The sequence below is a fragment of the Lathamus discolor genome, chromosome 2, assembly GCF_037157495.1.
Source record: "Lathamus discolor isolate bLatDis1 chromosome 2, bLatDis1.hap1, whole genome shotgun sequence".
NCBI classification, from domain to species: Eukaryota; Metazoa; Chordata; class Aves; order Psittaciformes; family Psittacidae; genus Lathamus; species Lathamus discolor.
Window position 1 is genome coordinate 41,196,955 of NC_088885.1, and position 19,267 is coordinate 41,216,221.

At 37.2% G+C, this 19,267-nt stretch overlaps 1 protein-coding gene across 2 annotated transcripts in view; it reads left to right on the forward strand.

Moving 5' to 3' along the window:
- Positions 1–19,267, forward strand: part of ARMC3 (armadillo repeat containing 3) — a 58,178-nt gene that overhangs the window by 27,185 nt on the left and 11,726 nt on the right. For both annotated transcript variants that reach the window (XM_065666562.1, XM_065666563.1), the window contains exons 12-15: positions 12,369–12,618; positions 13,807–13,943; positions 17,387–17,555; positions 18,448–18,557. In XM_065666562.1, the coding sequence (XP_065522634.1) occupies positions 12,369–12,618; positions 13,807–13,943; positions 17,387–17,555; positions 18,448–18,557 (666 nt within the window). The remainder of the gene's footprint in view (positions 1–12,368; positions 12,619–13,806; positions 13,944–17,386; positions 17,556–18,447; positions 18,558–19,267) is intronic.

Below are 19,267 nucleotides of genomic sequence, written 5' to 3' on the forward strand. Positions count from 1 at the left end.
AAATTCTACTGTCAGTTGCAAAGTTCTGTTATCCGAACTCTATTAAAAGTTCTGTTTGGAGAAAAGAAGCAGAGCAGTCTGACGTATATGAGCAATCACATGTAACTAACAAACCATAAAATAAAATTCCTTAAAAGTTTCCTGGAATATACTTAAGGAAGTTGTAATCCGTTCACAGGCATTCTTTGAAGTGAAAAAGTAAAATAACTCACCAAAGAAATTATTTGTTTCAATTTATAGATTCAGCTATTACAGTCACCAGTATTCAGTTACTATTACCAGATGGAGCCATAATTTTACACAAGAGAATAAAACTCTTGTTCTCAGATTCACATAGTAGATTTTTCTGCCTGATATTCTGCTCTTCTCATGTGCATGACTCTTCAGTTGGTGTCAGTGGGAGTCATACACACATAAAAAGAGCACAGTACTGGAGTTTAGGGGTCAAACTTTCAGCTCTGCTACAGCTGTTTTTCGTAGTGCAGCCCTTTGAGGCTTCACATTGTGAAAAGGAAATCTCTGGAGAGTTTTGAGTTGGTATAGCAGCTTATGCCAACTCATTCAGTTTCTTTTGCCAAGGAGATAGTCAGCACATTGTTTAGCTCAACTGCTAGAACAATTCTCTGAGACCTCAGGCAGGGAAATAGCTGCCTCTGTTCCTCTGCATTATAATGAAGTCCGTATTTGTTTCTTGCTGAGCAGAGTCAAGAAATTGTAAAGGTGGCTTACATATACTGCTCTCTCTTTGCAATCCAGCTCCAAGTACAATATGGAAGAACCAGATAATCTAATCACAGGTCTTCTGTGAAAATCAGGAAGCAATAATTTACATAAATATGTATATTGGATGAATGCCATGTGACTATATAATTACTTCAAAGCTTCGTTTCTAAATCAAAACCATTAATAAGTCATAGAAGGGTCCAAGTGTGACTAGGATCTATGAATGAATATATAGAGTTGAACCCTCGGCTGATACAAATTGGTACAGTTCCAGCTCACTGACTATCTGGCCCATATTTATTTTACATTCGCATAATAGGAAAAAAAATAGTTTGGAGAAAATGGATTCCAGATTGAGTTACCATAATCATATTTCATCCTGGAATATTTTCTCTGAGTGTCTTGTAAACCACTGAAAATAAGTGTATATATAATGAAGACACTGATATGCTTTTATAATAACGTGACTTTGCTGTGTAATTATGTTGACAGTACTCTAGTCCCAAATGAGACTAATGAGACTAGTGTCCTTTTATTGGTTATATATTAGATTCTGGTTATAAACCTTCCAAGAATATTAAATCATAAAGCTAGTAGTAGCAGGTAGACCTTATGTGGCAAGAACAAAATGACTACAGTAAAGAGGAAGACTATTTACTATGAATGTTTTTACTTTTTACCACCCAAAAATTCAATCTTGTTGAACTCATCTACATGTCTTCTGCCATATTTCATTTCATGAGCATTTTTGCATATACTGTATCAATTGAAGAATGTGTACCTTGCCCTTTCATTTTTGAACAGTACATAGAATGTAAGGAGAGTATGAAACATTGCTATTTTTGCTGGAGATTTGTTGTTCTTGTTAGGAATATTTGGTCAAGAAGCATTGTCTGTGTTTCCTGTAATATGGAAAAAAAAAGTTAAAAAAAAAAAGTTAAACCGCACTGTGTCATTAAGGCTCCCACAATAGCTAGCTCCTAAGGATAAAGTCTTCCATTGATTAATAACACAAGAACAGCACAGGCAATGGGCAATACTACCCCCCACTAATGCATATTAACCTTGACCTTTAGGTGCTTCCCCACAGCAATGAAAGGCTAGTTCTATACCTCTACCCAATCAATCCTTTGTTTCTCAACTGAGACAGCTAATAAAGGTGTCAAATATGGTGGAGGTTTTGTAATTAGAACACCTGTTCATGACAAACGGGACGGAGACCAGCTTGTCATTTCACACAAGTCCCCAAGCAACCACGATTTGGCAAAAATAAATAAATTCCTGAATGACTCTGACCCCCATGGTATTCTAGCCAAAGATCTAGAGCAGAAGAGAACATGGGTCCTATACAAACTGTTTGAGTTTTCAGGTGTACTGGAAAACACAGATTTTCAATATGATATCTACTGGAACACATAAAATTACTACAGGTAACTTCTAAAATATTTCAGCATTCAATTTTTTTTTGCTGCAGAGCTGGTGGTGTGTCATGCTTCAGTAGCACACAGAAGAAAGTATAGTGGTCAAAAGCCTCATTAGTTTACAGACTGACACCACAGATGATGCTTTTATCAGGATGTATCTGAAAGTAATGACAGAATTTTTAAACAATAAATTCTCCATAAGCTTATTCATAATTAGGCTAAATAAAAATAAAATTGCGGAGCATATTGCAGTTTAAAACCCCACGTACTTATTCTAACATACAACAAAGAAATTATTTTGTTACGTCTCTCTTGTGTAACTCCAACACCACCCTTGATATATGTCAGAATTTGTTTCCGAGAAGAAGAGAATTATGTTCAGCTAGGTTTTGCATCCATTTCCCATTTTTTAATCCAGAACACTAACCTGCTTCATTGAAAACTGTATACAGTTATTTGGACAGCAGAATGCCATTTTAAAGAATCTCCGAAATCTGTCTGGTTTTGATGTGTCCAAGCACCGGGAAATGTAGGCATAGTCACTTCAATAACGTACATGACGAGCGAATTGAAAAATTACGCGCAAACAAAGAAACAGCAGTGCCATCTATTGGTCGGAAAAACAGATCCTTCTGTGCTGCACAACTCACTACAGGGCAAACGTTTTACTTCACACTCTGCCTATTTTTTCCCATTTAAAGTATAATCAATTATTTTTGCTTTTCCTGTATTTAGGATAAGCTAATCATGTTAAATATAAATATTATATTAGTTAGAAGTAACACATAGAAATAAGCTCTTAAGTGTACCAGTTAGACATTAATTTGACTAGCTCTTTTCTTCAGTATTGTCATAGCACAAATGCCATTTCTAATAGCTGTCTTCATAAATCTGGCAATGTCTGAATTCTAGGCACCTAATGGAGTTACCACTAAAGAAAAACATATGCTCTGAAATTTAGAGCTTTGTACTGGACATGAAAACTAATCAACAGTTTCAATAATATTTGTCTTAAATTGTTTACTTTAAGTGCAAAATTTATAGCATTCAGTTAGAGTTTGGTCTGGGGGAAGAAGGAAAGGGAAGTTTTTGGTTCAGCTGCATTAGGGGCTGCAGGAAATTGTGGTACATGACAGACTTATGATCTGGCAGAATATTTCTCCTGGGGTTTATCATTAGTGTCACATTACCTATTTCTAAATATTATATCTGGATTCGAGATAGCAAAGTACCATCCAAAAAACTGCAAAGCCGAGGCAGGCTTGATTTATTTATATATTACATATTATATATTTAAATAGTTGTTTAATTTTCTAATTCTTTACTTCTTTCCAAGAATCAGTGGACCTATTTCAATAAGCAAAAGTACGTCTACATAGGCAGTTACAGGCATCATCGCAGTATCAGAATACATGCTTTCTTAAATGTATCAAGATTTCCAAGGGAGTAGGCTGGGGATGGGAAGATAGGTTGGGAACTCACTGGTTGTGAGCAGTGCCCAGTAATAAGAAAGTGAGTCAGTCCCTTGACTTCAGTGGGTGTTGCATCTATCCCAAACTGAAATTCAGATACTGATCTAATGACTCAAAATAACATATCCTCAGTCTGTTCCATGCGGATAATGCTCATGTGTAGTGAGAGTCTTTCACCTTCTTAAATTGAGGTTTTCGGTATCCACAACAGATTTTTATTCTTTTTAAGACAGGTGTAGCTGTCAAGGAATAAATTTAAAGACTCTCCAGTTTTCTTACATTTCAAATTTTGTTATGGTCGTTAGGAAGTAATGATTGTTACCATTAGGTAATAATATCACTAGGTAGTAATCTTCCCTATTAGAAAATGGGAAACTTAATCACAGCTTTTTTCTTTTGAGACTGTAGATGGAACCTAATTCGCATAAATGGATCAATATTGAAGCGTCGGTATTACATAAGATAATGCATTTGCGTGAATATATGTGTTAAATTGTGAGAACAGGAACCAAAATTTCTGGTACATGAAAGCTACAGTTAAGAACGGAAATATGAAATAGCCCATTGTATGGGTTTTGTCCTTTTTATGGCTTAATAGTTGTTTATTATTAAAGTTTGTGTTTCTGAAGGGGGGAATCAACAATAGAATGCCGCTAGCTGTATTGTGTAAAGGTAATATGCTTTAATACTGACCCCTAGTGACAGAATCATATTTTTGAGCCACTGTGCTGCAAGGTAAAGGGATTTTGTGGCTTTTGTGGTTTGTGTTTGTTATTTTTCACATTAGCACCCATTCTTTTGAGCCCTTCACAAATACATTAACTCATGGCATGAACAGAATCCTCCTTTGACTGTCTTTTACTGTATATCCACAATGCAATGGGTGCTTTCCAAAGAAAAAAAGCTAATGCAGTCATTACCCAAGAGCTCACAAGCTTTTCCTTACAAATTACATATTGACTTCCATTGAAAACTGTTTTATGGTAAATTTCTCCCTTGGCAGAAAAGCTGAATCAAGGCCTGCTGCTGGGATGTCATTCAGAAATGGGTTCCCACTGTGACATTAACATCACATCAGATGACTGATGCGCAACCCATGGACAGTACCCAAAATCATGCCTTGCTGGCAGCTGCAAAATGTTCCACTCAGCCAACTGTTGGTTTTCTTTCTTGGATCTGTGACAGTATGGCTATATAGAAAAGTCCTGCTGTGGACTCTCTGTAACTGCATTTTGTTCTCATTACAACCCTTCTTTCACAAAAAAAAAAAAAACAACCCCAAAAAAAACAAACAAACAAAAAAATATGCATTTTCCTGTTTGTTTCATATTGAAGGCACAGACCAGCTTAGAACATTGAGATCTAGCTAACACAAATCTCATTTCACATCATCCTAAAGTCCATGAGAACCTAAGAAGATGTTCTATACCGATACAGTAAAATCTTTCAGGTGTTTGCACTCTCCTACCTTCTAAGCCTTGGAGTATGATCACTATTTATCTTAGCTGTGGAAGGCTGGAATTTCACTTGGCGCCATGTGTGTTGTCACCTGTAACTTCCCATGGCAGATTTCTGTGGGATGAGGTGAAACCTCTCTTCCTGGATGGAGACTTCCTAAGCCTGGTGGAGAAAAGTGTGTTTAAGGGAGGGGCACAAGTACGATTTCTTTTGAACATGTATCCCTACAATGACATCCGGTTATATGCACTGAGATTAATTATACTTCTTATGAATTGAAAGTAGCAAGGATTATTTTACATTTGAGTAAATTTCAGACAAATCTATTGGTGCTTGTACATGCGTATTTTCTTTGTAGCATATTTCTAAATTACATGTAAATTATTTAAGTATATGCTTTAACTTACTTAAGTGTAGTGTGAAGTTATTTAAGTGTATATAAGGGAATTGCAGGTTTATAGCTGATCATGCAAACTTAATTCTGTCCTGCTGGGAATTTAACCTGTGCACTGACTGGCATGCTGTCTAATTGGACTGTTACACACACAAGGGGGTAAAAATAAACTTTCACAAGTAACTTTAACCCTTTTGACTTGCAACCTCAGTAATTTTACCTTAACATAGTAGTATACATATACTCTGTTAGAGATTTACTTTTGAGAGAGAAAACTAAAAGCATAAGTTTCTCCACCCGAATCCTTGTTGAGGCTTTAGCAAAGCAAAGCAGATTGCTGCCACTGAAGATAAGTTCACAGTTGTCCAGAAAAGACTTATCCAGAAGTGAAAGATAGAGTCAAGTTTCACAGTCCTAGTGCTATGTTTAGAGAGACTGACTTGGCACAGCTCTTTTGTACTTCCAAAAATGAAGAGGAGCCACTGTCTCCCCAGTCCCTGTCTTCAGATGAGCCGTGAGGATCCTGCTTCAGCTTTTTCTTTCCTTCCCTTACACCTCCATGAAGGCTGCTCTGGCAGCTCCTGAATGTTCCCTATTATTTTGCTTTTGTCACAGTGTGGGTTACAGACTCTCAACATTTGTGCCGAGTGACTGTATTTTTCATACACTACTTCTTGGATTGGAAAAAAAAGAGGGAGGGGGAAGGTATCTTTTTCATAAGCTTATCCTGGCAGAAGCTATTGGAATCTTTAAAGGGAAAAAGAGTTTCTGTTGCTGAATTTCAAGCCTTTCTCATAATAGCAGAAGTGTCAAAGATTCTTAATAAATGTTGCAAATAATATTATAAGTTAAAGGCTCAGATATCACAAATAGTTCATTACCAATGCCACTGTAATATTTTAAATTAAGCATACTCCACTTTTAGAACTGAGTTCTGTGTTACTTTGTCAGATGGGTTCAGTGACAGAAGATCCCTGTAGTGCTAAATGAGAGTCAGGTGTTACAGGCTCTGCTAATCCAGATAGTTTAAGGTTTTATTGCTTCCAGACTGTGGAGTTTATTGAGTTTTGGGGTTTGTTGATGTTTTAACAAGATACTGCTCATTAAAAAATAGGAATAGAGGGTTCAGTTCCTGAAATTAAAAATTAATATAGCTTGTTGATATCATCGCTATTTTTATTGTAGCACAAAGGGGCCCTAAATTGTAGATCAGAGTTTCCTGTGCTAGATTCCCTTACTCAGAATAAACATACTGACATTAATTTCCTTGGTATAGTGAAGAAAAGGGAAGTAATATTAATCTTCAAATAAAATACAAGGGACCGCATACAGTATAAACAGTCAATTGCTTTTGAAATAATTAAATCGCAAAGTCAAATTTTTGGTAAATGCAGAAGACATTTGTTGGATGTGGTTATTCTGATGGCATAACAAGGCAAGTGAAGAATATTAATCTAAGCTACTCCCCCCTTCTGACCGAGGATTTAACACAATTTCTGCTCTGAGAAAATTCAGACTTCTCCTCCTCACAAAGACTGTTGGACTCCTTGTGGACTTCATTTTCCAAATGTATTTGCAACCGCATGTTTAATTTCTGTGCAAAATTACTGTGATTGTGTGTGAGTGCTTAGCTAGCCATTTATGCCTGTGCATATCTCATTTTCATACATAATTGCATGTAAATTATGCATAGGAATTATGCATCTAATTACACACACATTTTTTTAAAGTCAACTCTGTTAAATCGCATGACTTCTTTTTCACACAAGGCATTTTTGATCCAACTCTATTATGTAATTTCTGACTGAGAAAGAATATCATAACCAGAAGTTTGAAAAAAACCCAAGAAATATCTTCCTTTTCATTCCTTAGATGTAGTTAAGGGCTTGAAGGTGGTCTCGGTGGTTTCTGTCAGTGCTTTGGACAGGGATAACTGCTTTCTCCATTAGACTAGACCTTCTCTTCAGGAGGAAAAGCTAGCTGGTCCATTCTCTATGCACTAAGTAAATAACTGTTATCTTTCTTGCCGTGGCTGGGAGGGTTGGTTGGTGACAGAACTATTATGCTTACTGTGATGCCAACGAAGAGGTGGTTCTTGCCCCAGAAAGCCTACAGTCCTAAAAATAAAATAAAAACCCACGGAGTTTTGGATCAATTTTTACTGATGATTTTACCAATGTCTGAGCTTTTCTATTGCACCCCAGACAACTAGAGAAACAACATATTCAGTTCAGTGAAATTCAGATGCGTCTCCAAAGTAACTGTTTAAAAACATCTGGATTGTGAAACTTCTGGTAATTATTTTATTGTCTACTTTTAATTCATTTTTGTAGTGAAGCCAGTAAAGGAAACATTTGGCTCAAACTCTCAGCATTTGTTCTTTGAGTCTTGAGTGATCTTAAGCGAACTTTCAAGAAAATCTCTTAGCTTGTTACAATGTATACTTAAAATTAATAATTTAAATATTCATTATCTGACCTTTTAATATTTGTCTTTTCAATGGCACTTGAGAAAAATAATTTAGCTGTTCCTGAATATAGTAGTTCGAATTCAGTTGTAATCAGAATTTCACTCTTTCACTACAGAGCATGGTTAAGATCATTAGGATACCTGAACCATGTATACCCTGGCTAAGGTAAATGCCTAACCCTATTAGGTTAGACACTCTCACAATCATAACCATGTGCTTATTAGTCATAACATTTGAATTATTTTAACTTTAACTTGAGCTCCGCAATTTCTACACCTATCTTGTCTGGTTTGTCTTGTTTGCTTGTTTGTAATTCAAATGGCTTCCAATTTTCAAAAAACCATGGTGATACTGCAAATGGGTCTTTTTTTTTTTTTCCCTTGTCATTATCTTCTTTCCTTTTCCCTAATCTTTTCTCTCCATTAGGGTACTTGATGTATTTTGAATCTTTACACAATGTGGAGGAAAAAAACTGTGTATTTATGTAATTTATTCCTTTTTCACATCAAATAGTGTAATTTTTTTGTCAGCTAATCCGATGTAGTCCTGTAGTGGGAGCACTGACAAAGTGCACCGTCTCGGTAGAATGTGTTCTGCAGGTAGGGAGAGGCAAGTGCTCATCTACATTAGGCAAAGACAGTGATGGTAAAAGCTTCTTCCTCTGGCTTTTATTTCTTTGCAATAAGAATCTACACAATGTGTATCTCTGCCCACGATGGAAGGGAATGAGGATCTTCATGATGAGATCTTAATGTTGTAGTATTTCAGCACCTCAAAAGCTTAAGCATATTAATTCTTTCAGCTCCATTCTGATGTCGGGTACTGCTGTTTCTTTAGCACTTGGAGCTCTGTGGCCCAGGGTGACAGTGCTATGGAGGCCTTCTCTGGAAGGCTAAGGAGTAGCAGTGAGTTGAACTATGGATTCCCCGTTCTTCCCTCATAACCTCTTCTGTATGTATTTCTGTTACCAGGACACGGCATTGCTCTCAGGTGTTTATGCCCCCTTAAAATCTTATTCTCAAAGGTACTGGTTACCTTCAGCTCTTATTACCCGCTTTCGTCACTTCTAACATGAATTCTTTTTGCTTTGTAATTGTGCCCTTGATTAAACTAAACCATCACTAAACTGTGATTCAAAATGAATCTGTGCAGAAATAGAAGGCTGGATTGAAATAAATATGTATGATCTTCTAAATCAGTGGTTCTCAACCTTTTTGAAGTTGAGTGGCACTTGAGAAAATTGGCTGTGCTCTGTACCTCGCTGAGGTCAACTCTGAACACACGAGAAGCTGTCACCTTGCTCTTTTTTTAAGTACTTGTGTACTTGCTGGCTTTATGGAAATTGCAGTGAATCTGCTTCTAATGTGATTGGCTACATCATTCAGTTCCATGTATCATCCTGGAATCAGTCTGCTAGGGACTATATGTTTATTAGGATTTCCTATGGGAGAAATCATGTGTTATTAGGTGTAGTATAGGAAGAGTAAGTCCTGTACTTACTGCAGAAGTATTGGATATACTACACCTGTGAGATGCAGCCATGCATCTTGTGTAGTGTATCTGTCTGTCCTGTAAATCCTGGAATTTTGATGTATCCATTGTACAGGAAAAGCTTTGATTTTTTTTTTTCTTTTTCTTTTTTTTTTTCTTTTTCTGTCCCTTGATAAGATATGTGTGTATATACTGTACAGTGCTATAATCTGGGGGGAAAAAAAGCTTATGGATATGCTTTAATGTGCATGTATGGTAAGTCTCTCCCCGTGTTTTGCCAGCAGGTACATCCTGTCATTGTTACATGTGCTATGCATGTGATGATTTCTGGTAAACCTGTGATATATGTGGTGTATAGCTGATCCTTAACATGTGCAATTGACATGTCAGGATTTCTTCATATACAGCAGCCTGGATAAAGCTACAGCATCCCTGAAGCTGGATGTCTGGATAAAATTTTTATGGGAAAGAGAAGACAAGTATTAACCAGAGAAATTCGGTGGCCTTACCTAAGTAAAATAAAAATACCACCAACCAAAACAACAAAACATTTTCAGCTCTTCTTTATCTGGCCACCCAGATAAAGGGCTAATGGAAGACAGTCTGAGGAGTGTAGTGCAGGACATCTGAAAACATGGGGTTCACTTCCGAACAGAGACTGAAGTGCTTGTATTAAAGTTACTGGTGCTCCAGGAGCAATCAGCACCAGATGGACCCTATACTTTTATGCTGCACCCAAGCTAATAACCCTATTCACCTTCAGTCCCTGGATTGCTGCCTTTTCTCTGGTTTTCCAAACTGGAAACTGCTGCCTGGCTGCCAGACTTCCTTATACCCATGCTCCAGCGCTAGAGCTGCCATTGCCTTGTAGCTGAGGCAGAGATCAGACTAACAAACCCCATTAGCCTCTGCTGATTCATTGCAGGTAGGCTCAGGAGTAAAAAATCTGGTTTGGAGAAACTTGTGCTGAGTTCACAGTGAGATTGACATTATGTTGCTCATGAGATGGGATTGTATGGCATGTGTTAGCATGTATTCTGCTTTCTATCCTGCTTGCATGGGAGTGCGACTGCCGGCTTTCCAGAGGTTTTTGTTTTTATCAATGCCTTGACAGTCTTTGATTGCTTAACTCTTTCTTGTATACGTAATACTTGTAAGCTTGTGTTTATATTGCAACTGCGAAAGTTACCAAAAGCCAGTTAGATTTTAGTAAAACACTGTTACAGTAAAAGTAAGATTTTTCACATCCAGATTTCTCTTATTAAGGTGTTGACAGAAATTTTCAAAACTTACAAAAAATGTACACTCTTCTCTTGGTCAAGTGCTTAGGTATGCTTGTAGAGAGGTGGGAGAGTTTATCATGTTTTTGATATACAAAATGTATAAAAGAAGGTATAAAAAGCAGTTGCAAAGAAAATTCAAATTGCTATCTGTGCATTTCCATTGCTAACAATAATGCCAACTTTTGTTTAACAAACAGATGAACCTAATGTAAAATTACTACACGCAGATATTAAATTTGACATATGCCTCAAATCATTTGATCGAATTTTATGTAGGAGCTCAGCAGAAAGACAATTCAGTTTTTGCAGTGTGCTGGTTTCTAATGTCATTGGGAAAAGCACCACTGAAGCGAATGTAAGATGGTATAGGCAAAGAAGTAAGCAAAGTTTTGGCGAGAAGGTGAACAAAAGTCTCAAGTTATGGAATATTTTAAGCCCTTCAAAGAATGTAAACTGCGTTGGTTTCAGTAGTTTCTTTTGCCTATGGCAAAGAAACCAAAGAATTCATAATGAGGCGGTAAACCAGAAATATATACCTGAAGCTGACTTTGTTATTTTTCCTTGAAGAGGCACTATCCCAGTGAGTGCCAGAAGCAGAATAGTGGTGTTGAGATGAGGTGCTCTTAGGCCAGTTCCTTCTGCTGTGACTGAGCTGTAGGCCCACATGATTATTAGTTCTGCAACACATCAGATTTCAGTAATTTGCAAATGTGTCCTCTAATAGAGCAGCTGCCTGCACCTTCTGCTGTCTCCTGCCTGAAGTTACTGTTTCCTTAGTAGTGCTTCATAAACTGTTGGGTTTTTTTTTCCTTGGCTGCTCTCTAACCTAAATCAGTGAAATGATCCTTAAAAAAACCCCAGCAATCTTCCCGAATTTTATCTGGAAGCAGGTTGTTGCACATCTAGCTTAGAACTTGGCCACACTAGCATTTGTCCCAGCACTGTTGAGAGGCAGCACCCTTCAGCTACGGCTGCAGTATCAGCTGGGAGCAGAGGGAATATTTCAACTGGATCTGCTGCTGATAGACCTCTTAATGTGGAGCCATAGTCATAGCCAGCCATGAACTCTGTGCTGATGTGTCCATTGTACTCCTGCTGTCTAAATCAGCTCGTATAAAGCCAGCTCAATATTTTCTACTTTGCACTGAACTGCATCATGTACACCTATTCTTTAAGAATGGCAGAAACTTGGTGTTCATGCCACCTAGATATCTGATCACAGAAATTTATGGAGACAGCACAAAGAACAATGGCATGAAATTCCATGCACTGTAATCCTTATTAGAAGTAGTGCTAGAATGGTTATGGGGAGAAGTGGTAAGGGTCTGCAGAGGCATTTGCCTGCAACTAGAGATACAGAAATTTTGCACCTTTGAAAAGATGCAAGATTTAATTCACTTGTTCAAAACCTCAGAAAGAATCCATGTGCTAATAAGTCAAAGAATCCAGAAGTTTATGATTTTGTCTGCTTAGATTGTGCCTCTTGAACTTCACACGAGTCATATATAAATTATATGTATATATATACACACACATACATATATATAAAAACACTGATATGTAATACTAATTTAGTTGATACATATAGCACACTAAGAAGAAACAATGGTCCTAAAATAACAAAGATTTTTTTTTACTCCTTCATTTTGCTAGTGCTGTTGCTGAGGCTGAAGGAATTGAGCCATTATTAAATACCTTGTATGCTCAGCGAGACGGAGCCATTGCTAATGCTGCTACAGTTCTAACAAATCTGGCCATGCAAGAGCCATTACGTGTAAACATCCAGAACCATGGTATTATGAGTGCGCTTGCAGAACCGTTGCACTCGACCAACAGCCAAGTGCAAAGCAAAGCAGCATTTGCTGTGGCTGTGTTTGGTTGTGATGCTGATGCAAGGACTGAGGTAAAGCTGCTCTTCTGGGCTGCGGTTATTTTATGACATTTCTAGATCCTGAGGTTGCTGTAATACTTACCTAGAATCTTTGTATTTTGTGTCTGTCCTAAAAGTCCCAGGCTTTCTATATAGTGGCTAATTTTTCACTTTTATCATAGGTTTGTTCAGCTGAATTTAGCTTAGTTTGTCATGAGAACTTGGAAAGGGTTTTCTTTAATTTCTATGTTTACTGTTGCATTTGCTTGCACCAAATTAATGTTTTACAGCTTTTCACTGGCTTTGATGAGTTTGCACAAGGGCTATATCTTAATCCTCATGTTTATGAGCATTAAACATTATGGCTTTTCAGCTGCACTTGTCGTCTGAACTTTGAAGATGAGTAGTTCTGCCCTCTTTACTCTCCCTCAGCATTGTTCTATTGCCCATTTTCAAGGCCTGAATGGCAGTGCCTGACCTTGATTGATAAGATACTGCATGTACATGGAGTAAATGTAATTCAGGCAAAACTCAAAATATAATTAATCCCTTGATCAGTGGCATCCAGCAAGTTGAACTTCTCACTGTTTATCAATGGTCACACTATTTTCTTTTCCTAAGTAAGGATGATCCTATGTGCATTCATAGATCTTAAGCTGGGGTTTTCTCATGGGTCAAGACTGCTAATTAGGACATGAATAAGGGGCATAGATAATTAATCTACCTCTTTCAGTGTCCTTAAAATGTCTTTCTCTTCAAAAATCCAAATGAGCAATATTTCCTCCAGCGTGTGTAGGAAAGATACTGTAGTACACAAGAGAATAGGATGTTAATAAGATTGTCATACGTACAATACAATACAAATTCAAATAAATTGTCATGTAAATTAGTTGCTAGGAGGCAACAGAACACAGAAAAAGCTGTGTAATTCTCTGTGGCAGTCTGGAGTTGCATAGTCTCTTCAGTTTCCATACCACAATCTAATAACTGAAAAGCAAGGCAGAGCCAGAAGGGATGTGTGCCTTGTACTACTCCTGAATCTTGCTTCAGCTCTAGCCTATGCCAAGTTCACAGAAGCACAGAATCCCCATAAATGGTCTTTCTAGCAGCCCAGCATAGCTTGTCTACAAGGCTCGAATGTTTCAGAAGGTGAATTCCATAGGCAGTTCTTGCTGGGATAAATGAAATATGTAAGAGGCAACACCATCTTTTTTTTTGCAGTTAAGAAATGCAGGTGGACTGGGACCACTCGTTGAATTGCTGCACTCTAAAAATGAAGAAGTCAGAAGAAATGCCTGTTGGGCTGTTATGATCTGTGCAAGTGATGAACTAGCTGCTGTTGAACTATGCAGGCTAGGGTGAGTAGAAATAGTATTGAGGGGCAGAGGGAAGATTTTGATGCAGTAATTCTATTAAGTTGATCTTTACATGTTTATAGCAGAATAACAAAGTTAAGCTGTATGTTTTGGTAAGCAGAAACTACTTATGCACTACTGATGTTATAGATTACATAGTATTGATTTTAAGTAACAGAAGGCTTAAGAAAAAATGTAAGCCTGAAAAGAGACTTTGTCTGGAGTTATAAAAATGTTTATTGTTTTTGTGACTGAGCCGGGCTTTATATTGAAGGTGTGCTTGTATCAGTCCAAATTAGGGACTGCAGTGCCTCATACATATGAAACTGAAATTAAAGTTTTGGGCTAAGTTCAATATACAGCAAATTGTATTTAATATGCACAGGCTAAATTTGATTTAAAGCTCTGGTTAACTGCAGGCGTGCTAAAGTATCACATAAAAAAGCCTCTGTTTTATTCCTTCTTAGAAAGTCCAGGCTCCATATCATAATATCTGAATTACAAAAGCTGTTTTAAGTTATAAGAATTATGACACAAGCCTCCTTATGCAGGGTGACTCTTGGTTATCGGTAAAATATACGTAATTGCACTGCTCCCTCTACTGGACATTCTCTGCTTACTGCACAGATACTTGAAACCCGTCTATGAGGAAATTCTGCAGAGCGAGAATCTCAGAAATTTAGGTCAGGAGGGGACATCAAAGGAGATGTTGTACATGTGCCCACTGTAAGACTGGATCAGGTACACTGACATATTTTTGCCTGTTCAGTGTAAATACCAATTCCAAGGGGGGGGTTCACAACTTCCCAAAGTAACCTGTTCCAGTGCGGGAGAGTCGTTACAATTAGAAAGAGTTTCTGAGTTCTAAATATCCCTTGCAGCACATCAGTCCAACTACATGTTGTCCTGCTTTCAGTGGGATTGAGCAACCACCTTTTTATCGCAATTTGAGTTTTAACTCGCTGAATTTTCTAATGTCCCATGTCCCTCTTTCAGTTTCCTTTTCATGACAAAGTAAAAATGTTAAACTTCTTTTTGGTTTGAAATCTTGTATAATTTTGTCACACATCACTGAATCTCTCTCATTTTATTTATGCCATTCTGAAGTGCTGTCTCCCATCCAGGATGAGGTACTTCAGCTGAGGTCATACCACCATCAAATAAAGCTCAGTAATTATTTTCTATATCCTGCATATAGCACTGTTCTTACTTGAGCCCTTCTGTCTGACAGTATCGGAGTAGGACTCTAATTTGTGTCCTTCTAGTCTGACAGCATATTATTGATAATAATACATTAAGCATAGTTTTTCAACCCGTCAGGCACTACTTCATGTTATTTTCATGTAGATCATATTTCCCTGACTTGCTTATGAGTATTCAAATAGGAATATGTGAAAAGACTTATTAAAGTCAAAACATATCTCAAAGTCAACTCATATCTCATGTCTTCTACTTCTGCCTGTATGTTAAGTCAGTTACCGTATCACAGAAAGGATTAGATTGGCTTTACACGATTTATTCTCGACAAACGCAAAACGGCTATTTCTTATCTCTTGTTGCTTGCAAACTGATTGTTTAATAATTTGATATGGTGTTCCTCAGACACTGAAATTTGGCTGAATTATCTCCATTGTAACTTCCTTGTTCTTCATTTTTCAAATGTAGATACAATCTTTGCCCTTCTCCACTCCCCTAGCACCTAGCCTGTCCTCACTAAGCTTTCAAATACATTTACAAACAGTTCAGAAGTTGCTTTTGCCAATTCATAGAGCAGTGTGAGGTAGATGTCCTCAGGGGCTGCTAACTTTGCCTCCTCAAACTTATTCTAGACATACTAAGCCTACTGTTTCTACCTTCTTTGTTAATATTACTGCCAAGCATCTGCTTGCAACCTTTTTTTATGAAAACTGAAGCAAAAAAGGCATCAGACACTCCAGTCTTTTCTGTGCCATCTGTTACGAGTTTTCTTCCCACACTGAGTAATAGGTCTACATTTTCCTCTCTGACTTGCAGCATATGAAATGTTTATTTTTGTTTCAGTCCCTGACTAGTTGTGTCTCACTTTGCCTGTGGGTCTTTTGGGTTTATCCCTAACTTTTTCTTTTCAAAAGTGTCAGTGTTTCCATTTCTGTATGAGTATTTTTTTTTTTTTCTGTTTTCAGGTCTTCACAGAATTTTTGCTGCAGCTTTATTTGTCCATTTATGTCTTTCCTCCATATGAGGGTAATGTGCCATTGTTCCTGTAATGTCGTCTGGTTTAGACACTGCTGTACACACTAGCTTTTCCATATTCATTTTTCCCCTTTAAAATTCTCTGCATCACTTGCTGGTTACCTGACTTTGTTGCAGTATGCTGTATGACAAAATAGCCTGTACTGCTCTTCCACTATTTTCCCCCATTGTTCTCTTCTAAAGGAGAGGGCTATTATTTGCCTTGCCTGAAAAATTTATTCTCTGGAATTCATCTGACATACCTTCAGAAGTCTACGTGGTAAATGTCCACAGCTGAGGCTCCCTGTGTAGTTGACAGAGCAGTCTAAACGTGGAGTTCATTATATTTACATATACATATATATATATTAAATTGACTCCTTAGGATGCGAAGAATGTCTGCATGTGTGTATATACACACACAGATATAAATTTGAATATGTACGCACACATATATTTCCCTATTTCTTCCTGTTTTTTTCATTCCTAAACAGTTTCAAAACTGCAGTGTGCTATGTTCTCCTCATTGAGCTTCCTTTATCTTCTTAGTGAGCTTTTTCTCAGTTTTTCAAGTCAGAAGTTATCAGTATGTGGGTTTCAGCACTCAAAACAGCTGAATAAATGAATTCCTGTACTCTGGTGTCCTCACATGACTATCTGTTTCTACCTTCATCCTGCAAAAATCCTGCCATCCTGGCAGTGCTGACACAACTGCTTGCGTTTCCATGCTCAACCATGTTTAGCAAATCTCTGCCAACTGTGCCTCCCCGAACACAGTAATAGTCCTAAACCAGAAGGATTCACACATTGAGTATTGCACAGCTGGAATCTGCAAATTGCATTGCAACATTGCAAGTTGGAGGGAGAGATATTCCCTGATTTGTATCTTATCACCAGCTCTGAACATTATTCTTTCTACTGTACTTTTACACCCTTCTTTTTCTCAGGTTCTGTGTGGTGCTTAACATCCTTCTGGTATAAGGCTGTGGCATCCTGTCCACGTTTCTTTATGTAAGTTTAACTGCCTAAAGGTTGACCACTGCAGGACATTTTTCTTCCCTACAGAAAGAATTCTGTGCAGCACAGCCAGCTCCTTGCTGGCCCAGGGGGCACAAGGCTACCACTTGGAAATGAATCTGTCTTGGTCTTGGTAATGCTAAAAACAAACTCTGGACTGTATAATAACAATTAATTGGTATTTAACTATGAATTAGCCTTTGTATTTTGTTTAACAGTGCTTTAGATATCCTAGAAGAAATTAATCTATCAATAAGCCGCAAAAATAACTTTAGTGAAGCTGCTCTGGAAAAGCTACTTGATAACAACCTTTCCCAAAAGTACAGCCAGATGGGATATTTATCATCAAATAATATCATCACTGATGGATTCTACGATTGTGGTCAGGTAAGCTACTTTAAATAAATTACTCTTCTTAGAAAGAGCGAAATTTTCGTATTGATTTGGAAAAAGGAAGAGTACTACAGCAAAAGCCAGAATCTAGCTATGTAAAATACTTTCTTTTCTTGTCCTGAAGCTTCCCAGCTTTTATACAAATTTCTTTTGATTATCTTTCTGCATGGATGAAATCTCGCAATCTTCATGTTATGCCCAGTTGTGATCTTCTTCCCAATCCTATGTAAGCTGTGCAGACATAGTTCCTTTCCAGATCCTTTCTCAGACTTCAGTTCTTCTGGTCTCTTTCCCTAATATCTCTTTTCTAAATACTAACCTTACACTGAATGACCTATGCACTCTTTGTTTATTTTTACATAAAGAAGTAAAGAGTTCATATTTTCACCTTGGTCATGACCCTTTCTCTCACAAAGCAGTGTTTATATATAAAGAATGACTTCAGTATCACTTGTTAGTGCTGTGTTCAGTTTAAATCCAAGGACTTTTCAAAATGCCCAAATTAATTAGAAATACCAGTCTGACTGAAAATCAGTGAAATAACTGCTCCTAAAGCACTTGGTTGCATTTGAAAAATCCATCCTATATTGTAAAGCCTTCAGAGGCAGGAACTTTTCAACATCCTAGAACTATTTGAAAAGTAACAATAGTAACAATAACTACAACTTAAATTATTTACAAGCAATCTTTTCAAAGAAAATTGACAAAGAAAATGCAAATGAAGAACAAAACAATTTTACTTATTTTGAATGACTTTATAAAGTCTCATGTAAGCCCTCTGTTCAAGATTATGAATTTTAAATTACTCTATAAAGATCTTCTAAATACACTTTTTTCTCTTCATCTTTAACTGAACACCTTTTCTTCTATGCTAATTTTCTTGTAGATAAAACCCGGAATGAAATTTTCATCTCTGGAGGAATTGAGTATGCAAGCTCTTACTGACCGTCGGGCCATAATCTTCATTAATGCTAAACCACAAGAAAAGCAAGCCAGGTTTGATCTACTAAGTTACTGTGGTAGCTCATCTTTTCCATCCTTTCCACTGATTCCAGTACAAACTATGTAGTCTATATATGTATACACATATATAAAATAGATTATTTTAATCCCTAGCTTCGTGTCCTAGAAGGCAAGATATTTCTATTTTGGAAAATAAGAATTTAGAAAATAACATTTTTTCCCTCTAGACAGGAAAGATTTATTCAGTTGAGTTGCTTTTTTTCACTTAGCCATTAAGACTTATTCATTTAACACCTGATTCCTGATAGTGGTATACCCAGTGTTGTATTAGCTATTACAAAGCTTGTCATCTGCCATTATAATTATGTCATCTAAGCTGAATGTCAACATGCAGCAATGGAACCTATGATTTGATGATCCTCTTGTACAGACAAATGCACGGAATTTTAAGCACAACATCCCAAGCGGCAAGACAAAGCCAGGCATCGTGCTTTCGTATTTGATATAGAACTTGTGTCTGTTCCTTCTCTGTTTAAGTTAAAGCCAGCCTAACAAATCTTCCTAGATTCAAATGCAGGAAGTTGGTATTTGGCTTGTTTAACTGGGAGTCACTTCCTGTAAACAGTCTCACAGATCAAAGAATGCTCTACCAATATTTTGCAAGTCCAAAACCTTCTTCTCTGTCAACACATCACATATTTGGTTAACAGTATCATTAGCTTCCCTTTTAAGCTTGTATATGA